General features: G+C 43.1%; 1 protein-coding gene across 3 annotated transcripts; it reads right to left on the bottom strand.

The window, feature by feature from the left end:
• Positions 1 to 1,023: 1,023 nt before the first annotated feature.
• Positions 1,024 to 5,791, bottom strand: LOC142571985 (uncharacterized). Of its 3 annotated transcripts, XM_075680754.1 has the most exons (10): positions 5,586 to 5,791; positions 4,779 to 4,866; positions 4,557 to 4,600; positions 4,299 to 4,402; positions 3,844 to 3,915; positions 3,538 to 3,616; positions 3,325 to 3,364; positions 3,088 to 3,135; positions 2,916 to 3,016; positions 1,024 to 1,328 (listed from the first exon to the last, which is right to left on the bottom strand). In XM_075680754.1, the coding sequence occupies exons 8-10, from the start codon at positions 3,126 to 3,128 to the stop codon at positions 1,078 to 1,080; spliced, it is 393 nt and encodes a 130-aa protein (XP_075536869.1). In that variant the 5' UTR covers positions 3,129 to 3,135; positions 3,325 to 3,364; positions 3,538 to 3,616; positions 3,844 to 3,915; positions 4,299 to 4,402; positions 4,557 to 4,600; positions 4,779 to 4,866; positions 5,586 to 5,791; the 3' UTR covers positions 1,024 to 1,077. The 3 variants fall into 3 exon arrangements, 2 of the variants coding, with proteins under 2 accessions (XP_075536869.1, XP_075536868.1); XR_012825988.1 differs by lacking the exon at positions 4,299 to 4,402 and having other exon boundaries at positions 1,189 to 1,328; positions 2,914 to 2,999; positions 5,586 to 5,781; XM_075680753.1 differs by lacking the exons at positions 2,916 to 3,016; positions 3,088 to 3,135; positions 3,325 to 3,364; ... (1 more) ...; positions 3,844 to 3,915; positions 4,299 to 4,402 and having other exon boundaries at positions 5,586 to 5,786.
• Between the last annotated feature and the right edge of the window lie 4,097 nt (positions 5,792 to 9,888).

Below are 9,888 nucleotides of genomic sequence, written 5' to 3'. Positions count from 1 at the left end.
AATTTGCACATTTTTCTAGGCAAATGTCTTTTGGGGCGTGTAAAATTGTTAAAATATGGGCGTCACACCAGCAATCCTTTATCACAATATGTGCAGTGAACGAACACTATGCAATCTGAAGAACCTTGGGAGCGTAATAATGAAATAAGCTTTAAAAAAAAAGGTATGTCCTGCCATAAAAGAGCCATATAAAAAGATGCACGATTTTGTGAAAAACGTGTACAAATTCTTATTTTAGAAGATATATTTAAAAAAAGCTATGCTTACTGGCATGTACAAGAATTGCATAAAAAACAATGGGTTCTGACAAAACAAAACAAAAAACATTCAGGAAAGCTTTAAAAATTTCCAGACTTATATCTAGTTATCTTACCTTGGTTTTAGACTTTTTGTGCCTCCATTGCCATCGCCGACATCGCTTTTCAGAAGGCTCATGGAGGAGTCTTTAGCTGCCTTATGCCAAATTGCATCGTAAAGCACTCAATGCAAGACGATCGACAGAATGTGAAGATTTAAAATTTTCTTTCTGTGCAGAGCTAGACTTCAGAATAAGTTTCAATGGAATTCCTGAATCATGCCCGTCCATTGGGAAATGTGGCTTTCGTGCATTCATTCCCAGCAAACTGTCCTTCCCCTTTGCACTGATCTGAACTTCACTAATCTATAGCTACTAGTATAATTTCTTGTTCCTTTGTTTCAAACATTGTGCCCTTCCACTGCAAGAGCATTTGTTCCTCCGCTGGAAACATGCCGAGAATGCCCACACCTTCTTACAAATACTCTTTACTTGCTTATACTTAATGCTAAAAGCTGAACAGTTCAGGCACCTGTTTCGGTACTTTCAGCGACACTGGACGAGGTCTGGTGTTGTCCTTTCGCAGGAGCAACATAGCATCTGTTTTAAGAAATGCTATCTGATGAATTGCACATGTAAGCACAGATTCAAAGATCTTTGAAAAAATACAGGGTATTCAACTTGGCCTTATGCTTTAAAGTGCAACTATTAAGATATGCAATTTAAAATGAACATACCATAACTCAGCATCTTTTATTTACATCTTTGGCAACAATGGTAATTCAATCGTAACCATAATCTTCAAGCTTGGAAAAAGCATCTCTGAGTGTCTCGTACACACGAGTCTTAGACATGCCAATAAGTTGAGCCATGCCACGGATCGTCTGCGTTGGATACGTCTCCAAGGCTCCGACCACCTTCTGGATGCGCCACCTCTCCCGATGACTAGGAAACACTTCCATGCACTGTTCGTCAGTCAGCCGCCGATATGCCTGTATAAATTGGGACCGATGTGCCTTCGAGAATCGCCACACTGCACAAGGAAAGAATGAGCCTCAGTCTAGCTCATCCTATCTTTTTAAAATGTGAGCACACATTTTGGGGGGCACTTATCTGGAGACTATTTCTGTGAACCTTTTCTTGGTAACTGTTCCAACATTATCATCAAAGGTGATAAAACTATCATTCGGTGTTTTTAGCTGCATAATAGGGCCCAGTAGTATAACGAGGTGATGGCATGCCATCATGAGCCATACACAACTATCTTGCATAGTGGCAAAAAATATCAGTGAATGTTCTCAAAAGCTTTCTCTTGATTGCCATAAATTTTCTTTTTCCCACACTGTACTTGCTCATATGATTACAAAATCCCTATCATCCAGATAGGGTTCACATACCACGAGACTGAATATTAGAAAATTCTGGAGCAAAATTAAATTTTGAACATTTTTTCTAACCAGCTTCTTTTGCGCATGCGCAGGCTAGTTGTAAAGACAGTTTCTTTTATATAACTCATATGGAAAATACCTTTTTCACTCTAAAGCCAGAAAGAGCCTACACGAAGGAAAACCATTAAAGCAAGATTTTTGCAAGCAATTTTGGGTACTTAACTTTCAGTATGTGAAAACTAGCTAAAGAAGCAGAATTAAATCACATGAGAGGAACTGTTGAGCAAGGTAAAAAAACATTCTATTAGCATTACCTACACAAATAATTTATGTAACTATGAGAATGGGCAGTGGAAGTTCATAGCAATTTATGCAGCACGAGCATATTTGTCTCCCACAATCAACACATTTACATTACAGCAGCAAGGATACCCTACGTTTCCTTAAACCTGTACCATGTTAATTTGCACAGATAGTGTCATCCACATTAAACTACAAGTACACAACTCTAAAGGGCTCCAGCAACAAAATGCAAAAGAACATTTAAAGTTTCATTTTCGAACAGTGACATCAAGTCTAGAAGCCACAAGTGTAAATTTAGCAAACAAGCACAATACTTATGAGGGCAGAATGCACCTACCACCAGTTAATATTAACAGCAGAATGCGTGCAAACAGAGCTGAGGCAAAGGCACACCCAAGTGCAAATAAATAAGCGAAAGACCACTTTTCAAATCACCACGGCCACTGTCGCCAAGTGCAAAAAGACAATTCATTTGATCGCCTGCCAACAAAACACCACGACATTAGTGCACAAACAAGAGGACGATATCAATGATACAGTTGCAGCACATTCTGGCACGAACTGGCTAAGAACGTGCAAAGTATATTGCCAAGGAAATTGACTATGCCATGAAAAAGAAAAGTGCTGGGCAAGTCAACTTTGCAAGCATCACCACAACAATGAAAACCTAGTCCACAAAGCACACTGCGGCTGCATAAATGACTGTACCATAGCTGCCACAATGCCATGTCCTAATTTAGCAGTACAATAGACAACTTACACCGGCAAGACCACCAGCAAGACAAACCTTCATTCTGGCCTAACCTGCTAAAATCCACCTATACCGTGGATGCTACTAATGGTGCTTCAGAACAGCACTAAGGCCACTAAGGCACATGCAAGCCATCTACAAGTGCTTAATAACAAGTGCATCAAATGCCAACACACACTATCTGCAGAAACAGGATCTTCTGTGAAGAAGGTGACTTCCACGGAACTGCTTAGTATCTTGTAGGTGTGCTGGAGCAAGAATGCTGAAAGGAACAAAAAACTTGGTGAAACTGCATTGGTTTATTTCAACAAAAAAAAAAGGAGTAAGCATAAGTTGTCCAAAAATCTCACCAACAGGGTTCCACACATTCCACGGCATGGTCAATTGCCATCAAACCCCTGAAATGTATCAAATCTATCAACTCTTCTGGAAGTGTCCTTCCTTACAAAGCCCAAGCATTGCAAAAATCAGTGGCTGAATAGTCAACTCATTTCTTATCAGTGTTGGATCTCAGTATTTTTCATCACCTGCAACCTATTTTCACAATACATATCAATCTAGTCGGATCAAAAGAATTCTACACTCACCTTATTTGAAATGGTGATCACACTTGCACACCACACCATGCTGAAAGCAAAAGACAAAGATATTTATTATACACAAAGGCATTTTAATTTATAACCTCAATGCAAGCAAAATCAGCAAAATTTAGTTATCCTCAAGTACACTTCGGTGTTGGATTGTTCTACAAATCATCACAGTTCACTTTTGGCACAAGATTTCAGAGCTCTAGAACTTACTTAGAGGTCGCAGGGATGCTTTGAGTCGGGAATCATGATCACTGACAAGCTGGTCAGTTTCCTGTGTCAAGACTGGCCTCTGTGTGAAAGAACGAAAGGGTGTGCTTAACATTACAGTTTAAGAAGTCTTGCTATTAACAGCCAAGCACACATTTATCAGAAAAGTTGATATTCACCAAAGCAATTCTGAGTTGGATCTCAGATTTTTCATCATTTGAGTATACACTATAACAACTCGAATGCATTATGCAAATTAATTAACTATGATACTCTGGCAAGTGAAAATAGCATGACTACAGTACTCACATTTTGTTCACAGATGCCATTGTCAAGAATTGTAGCCATAAGTATTCACACGATAAACAAATCATGTCATGCCTGGAAAAAAAAAAAGTGAACTTGTTCACACCCCACTATCTCCACCTTAAGCATGAGCTCTATATACGCCCGACCAACATAACCAAGTACCATGTTGATACTAAATGGAGGAAATTCACGCTTTCACCTTGCGTTTTGCAGCATGCCTCAAACATATTGTGAAAATCAGTTCTGTAAGCAAGCTTTCTAGGCATTCTTCATGACAGTGAAGACGACACAAGGGGGTTATATACATGCACAGACCTGAGCGATGCTGACGAAATCAATGTGCACACAATATGAGGAAGAGTATAATTATTACAATAAGTTAGGCAAAATACTGATATCAACAGGGAGAGTATATATCAAGAGCAGAAAAGCGGTCAAGTTGACTTGCTACCCACCTAACATATTGGATGATCAAAGATCTGCATCACTCCCATGAAAAGCGGTCAACTGCCGTACCCAGGAAATGTTTCATATCTACAAGAACTTTTCAGGCAGTGTCCTTCCTTACAAAAGCCAAGCATTGCAAAATATAAGTGGATGAATAATCAATTCATTTCTTACAACATTCGAATGTCAATATTTTTCATCACCTACAACTAATTTTAACAACACATTCTGATCTACTTAGATCAAAAGAGGAATTCTGCACTCACCTGCATTGAAACAGTGGCTGGTCACACTTGCGCACCACACTTTGCTGAAAGCAAGAAAGCAATGGTTTTCAAAAACACAGCAGTATTACAATGTTACACTGTCAATAATGGCAAAATCAGAAAAATTTAGTCCTCCTCAAGTACATTTCGGTGTTGGATTGCTCTACTAATCATCATAGTAAATACACCATTGGCACAAGATGACAGAGCGTTAGCACTTACCTAGGGGTAGGTAGTGATGCTTTGGGATGATTGTCAGGAAACATGGTCACTGGCAAGCCTGATCCGTTTACTGTGACAACCCTGGCCTCTGTGTGAAAGAGAACGAAAGGACGTGTCTAAACGCAGTTCAAGAAGTCCCGATTAGAACAGCCAAGCAACCACTTATCAGAAAGTTGATATTCACCAAAGCACTTCTGTGTTGGATCTCAGATTTTTCATCATTCGAGTGTTCGTTATAACACAGCTTAGATGCATTATGCCAAATTCACTACGGTAGTGTACTATAGCATATAGCACTCACATCCGATTCACGGATGTCATTGTGCAGAATTGCGTCCGTAAGAATTCACTGCATGAACAAATCACGCTACGCTTGGAAGGTAAAAAAAATGCGTTCACACCCTTCTTGCTTTGCGTGCACACACATGCTTTGCGTACACGCTAAGCATGAGGTCTACGTTCGTCCAACGTAACCAAGAACCGTGTCGATACCAAATGCAGCAAATGTATGCGTTCACCTCGCGGTGCTAAGCATGCCCCAAAGATGTAATGAATATGCATTATGTAAGCAAGCATTGTGGCTATTTTTCGCCGCTGTGAATACATTTATATACGTGCGCATGGTATGATCATGCATGCGATCAATATGCGCATGATAAAATGTGGATGAGCATGATTAATACAATGAGCCACGAGAAAAATAGTACCATCCACAGAAAGAATACAGTATTAAGAATAGTAAAACGGTCACGCTGACGCTCTGTTGCAAGCTAATTCAGCAGATGCGCGCGGATTTGCATCACTCACCGAGAAATACAGTCCCGGCAGCCGCCGCAGCAGTCTGTGGCAGTCCATCTAAACATGGCGACATTGCCATACTGGCCATACATTGCGATATCGGCAGTAATCATGATGGCGTTGACACTGGGCTGGCCCAAAGCCCTTCGATCCACGCGCCACCGCCGTCGACGAAAACGTGCATGGAAACGTTATGGCTGCCCGTGCAGCCGGGGTAGGAGCTGCACCGTGAAGCACTATAAAAACTTATTAAAAATTATGAAACAATCGCGGATGACATACGTCACTTTTCGTGCCGGTCAGAAAAGCAAGACTCACAAGCGCTCGCAAGACCTTCAAGATTGGATTTTGTTATAATGGCTGCCATGACGTCAAAGTTATATACCAAATCTACGCGTGTCTACCACGGCGGAAGGAAGTTTCTACTCCCATGCGTGGTACCATCGTACCGTCACAGAATTCCTACATTTAAGGTGTCGTGTATTTGAGAAAATGCTTCGAGGTAACGGGCTGATAGAATAAAGAAGGGCTGTTGCAGATAGGTTCTGTTCGATTCACGCGTGCGAAGTGTGCATAGTGTGTTCCATTTGCCGGAGAATGCCGGAGAAGAACCAAATCCCCTTCATCCACGCCATGGACTTTCATACAATACACGCGGTAGCACGGCCTCCGAATTCGTGGGGCAACGTGCTGTTCAACAACAGAACTAACGGAACGGCCGCAATCGTGCTCATACGCAGGACGAACAGTGCAAAAGGAGCCTGTGGACAGTGGCGTAGTAACGGGGGGGGGGGGGGGTGTCATATTTCTGAAGACCCGCATCCATGCCCGCATCTTTCCGCCGGCTTCACTGAGCGTAAATAGTAGCGGAACGTTTCATGTGCGGTGCGCTCATGTCCCACCATGGTTTGTTCGTTTGTTTGTCGTCAGTATGTGGGGGCCTGACGTGCTGCCCAGGCGGCGCTGCGGAAACGCCGGTCAACAGAGCCCTCTATGCCGCGCTTTTAGGTTTCGGGTAGTACAAAACGCGATGGTTCTTTATTGTATGACGCGATGCCCTGCTGGTGAATGCATGGCTCCGCAGTATATCTGGTCGTCTCAGTTGCGCCGCGGTGGGAATTTTGGAGAATTCCGTGCAAGGGGGAGGCTTTGTAGCATGCCTTCCGTCGCCAAGGAAGCAAAGCGTTGTGCCGAATGCGTGCACTCCGCACGAGAAGTCGCAGATGCCGTTTCGGTGCACTGCCGCTGTCGTGCATCTGCTCATCAAGTCGCGCGATGCCAAGCTGCAACATCACACTGCTGCAATATGTATCTATTCGCTTAAGCAAGTGCTCCAACTCAGAACCGTTGCCCAATATAACATGAATTCGTTGTCTAATGAAACTAATATAATAATCTGCTGGCGTTAGCACAAAACTCAGCTTGAGGGGTTCTGGCAAGTGTTGACACTGAGACTGCTGGCCACATGCATGCTTACGCCGCAAAAGCGCATTTCCAGACATGACAATCAGTAAATACTGTGATTGAGTGTCTGTAGCCTTAGCGCCGATGAACAGTACCTTTTTTATGTATTTTTTTTTCAGAATAACGATGCTGCAGCAACAGTTTCGTTTGTTGTCATTCATTTCCTTACAGTAACATATAATGTGGCAATGGCTGTTTAAACACCACTTTTTATATACAGTTCCATATATGTTACTGCTGCAACTGACTGTGCCACCTCAGGATCCATTTTCTTTCGCTTGTTCTCTCAGCAACGCATTCTGAAACAGTTTCAAGCTCTCTATGTATATGGACTTTGCTTAATTAGGCGGGCCGCTTCACCATAAGAAATTGCTTTAGGTTCTGTAAATTCCTGTGCATGGCAGTTTTATAATAAAAAGAAATCACTCGCATGCACTTTTAGAGACGGCTAGATTTTTCATGGTTAAGCTAACATGGGACGCACTCTTGACGAGATGATCTACAGGCTACTCTCTCAGCAAATGCAGGTGCCTTTTCCAATAGCTGAGCACCAAAATAAAACAACTAATGTACCCTAAACACACAAACAAAGCAAGTGAGAACAGCTGTATACAGCCCGCTGACAGCACAACTTAATGACGAGAGCTGCGACTTGTATATTACCCAGCCGTTTTGTTGCTCACCACCAAGTCGTCACACATTGTGTTGAAAATTCCAGCGTGTCAGGCCAACGACCTTCATGACTATTCACTATGCATCAATAATGGCGGTGACGATGCTTGGAGACAGCGCAGTGCTTGGGGTAGTCTGGCATATTATTCTAGAGTTTGCTACCAATTCGCCAGATCCGCCTGCCTTCATCACGGTTTGTCGAACAAAAAGCGCCTGCATTCCGTGACCTGTGCGGCGTTCGATAGTGCGCAACACCCTGCGTTCGCGTCAAACGCTTTTCAAGTGCGAAAACTATGCACAAAACAAGTGAGACCCGTTTTGCTCTACAGGACAGTGTATTTTCCATACTACCCAGCCAACTTCGTTGAGTGCTGCCACGTCGCAAATTCCAGCGCGTCAGCCCCGTACAGTGTTCCATTTATCGGTTTTGTATCAGTTTCGCAGTGTTGAATAAAAACACTGTCTCCTTGTCATAGCTAACCATCTCTTTGTCATTTTGTTGTTGTTGTCATGGTTGCATCCCACAGGGCAGGGTATTGAGCCCTATTCTCTTTAATCCAACTATGGTTGGCCTTGCTGAAATATTACCCAAGACAATTCACCTATCAATCCGCGCTGATGATATTTGTCTTTCGTCTTCTGCGGTGACTCGTCTTCAAGCGCGTGCAAGCATTCAGTGGGCAGCCACCCAAACTTGTTTGTATCTCTGCAAACAAGGCTTTAGTGTGTCCATCGAAAAATGCAAGTTAATTGCGTTAATGTGCAAACCCATGGCACCATACCCTGTTTCTCTAAATGGCTAGGGTATCAAAAACCAGAAGTATCACCGCTTCTTAGGTATGATTATTGACAAGGCCCTTTCGTGGAGCCCCCGCTACATCTACCTGAAGCGGAGACTAATTTCAGTTGTACATATAATGAGGTTCCTGTGTTGAAAAACCTGGGGCACGTCGGTACGGTCCATGCTGAAGCTGTACAGCTTCTGGGCTTTTTACAGTACAACTTGCCGGTTTTGGCAAACATTTGTACCCTCAAAAGTTTGCAAGGCCAGGCTCTACGGACATGTCTTGGACTATCTCGATGCACCTTGACTCATGCAACAATCATGATTGCTAGAGACTACTTGGTTCCAACATATATAACGATTGAAAACCTTAGAGCACACATTACCCAGTCACTATATTGCTGCTTTGCCAGCACAAAGACCTAAAGCCAGATTTTCCAAACTTGCTGCGACACATCAAGGCTACCTTTCGTCGGGCTTTGCCCAGCAGCAAGACCACTGTTAACCCTCTGGTGCCTACGACAGCCACAAGTACGCCTCACGATTCCAGGAATTATGAAGAAGACCCGTCAATCAACAGTGGCTCTACGTCAGTTCACACTGTCATTACTGAATAAGTCATATGAACAAAGAACGCACATTTGCACTGATGGATCTGTCTCAGCCACCAGCTCCACAGGTGCTGCTATCATCCCGGCCTTAGAAGTTACAACTATTTTCAAAGTGTCCCATATAACGACCTCTATGGCAACAGAACTTGCTGCTCTATGTGCTGCTGTTAATTACATTGCACAAGTCAAACCTCGAAAGTGGGTCGTTTTTTGTGACTCCAAGGCACACCTTCAGCGTCTGCAGACAGCCTTATGACACAAGACACGTGAACAACTGGTGTTTGAAATCAAAGAAATTATCCATGAAGTCCTCATAAATGGACATGACATCATCTTCCAACGGCTTCCGGTGCACTGTGGCATCGTCGAAAATGACCTTGTTGATGATGACGCCACTCGGTCAGTCCATAAGGAAACCCTGACACTTCCCATACCCTTATCTAGGACAGACGCTGTGAGGAATTGTTCACTTGCTCAAACCAAGACTGAAACTTAATGAAACACCCCAATTTTCTCCAACTGCCGTCTCCACCAGCTGGATCCTACATTGAAGCTGCGGGTTCCATCAAACTTGTCCTGCCGTGGTGCAGCTTTACTATGCCAAAAGTGCAGATTTTTGGGCTACTTGGTTCGTTGAATCAATTGCCGCCTCTGGTTAGAGGTGGCTTTTACAAAAGCCTACTCATTCCTTATTGGAATGACCAACACACCGATTTCTGACTCGTGAAAATGCGAAGAGATGATCGAGCACATGTTGCGCTTTTGTATTCTCTACGAGGTC

The sequence above is a fragment of the Dermacentor variabilis genome, chromosome 2, assembly GCF_050947875.1.
Source record: "Dermacentor variabilis isolate Ectoservices chromosome 2, ASM5094787v1, whole genome shotgun sequence".
NCBI classification, from domain to species: Eukaryota; Metazoa; Arthropoda; class Arachnida; order Ixodida; family Ixodidae; genus Dermacentor; species Dermacentor variabilis.
This window is presented reverse-complemented; position numbering and strand designations above follow the sequence as displayed.

What these genes read in the sequence shown, in the direction of transcription:
- LOC142571985 (XM_075680753.1), bottom strand. Translation starts at nt 5,664, where the DNA reads ATGGCCAGTATGGCAATGTCGCCATGTTTAGATGGACTGCCACAGACT. An exon ending in TGCCGGGACTGTATTTCTCG is followed by an intron (nt 4,867 to 5,585) that starts GTGAGTGATGCA and finishes TCTTTCACACAG; the next exon opens with AGGCCAGGGTTGTCACAGTA. An exon ending in CAGCCACTGTTTCAATGCAG is followed by an intron (nt 1,329 to 4,556) that starts GTGAGTGCAGAA and finishes TTCCTTGTGCAG; the next exon opens with TGTGGCGATTCTCGAAGGCA.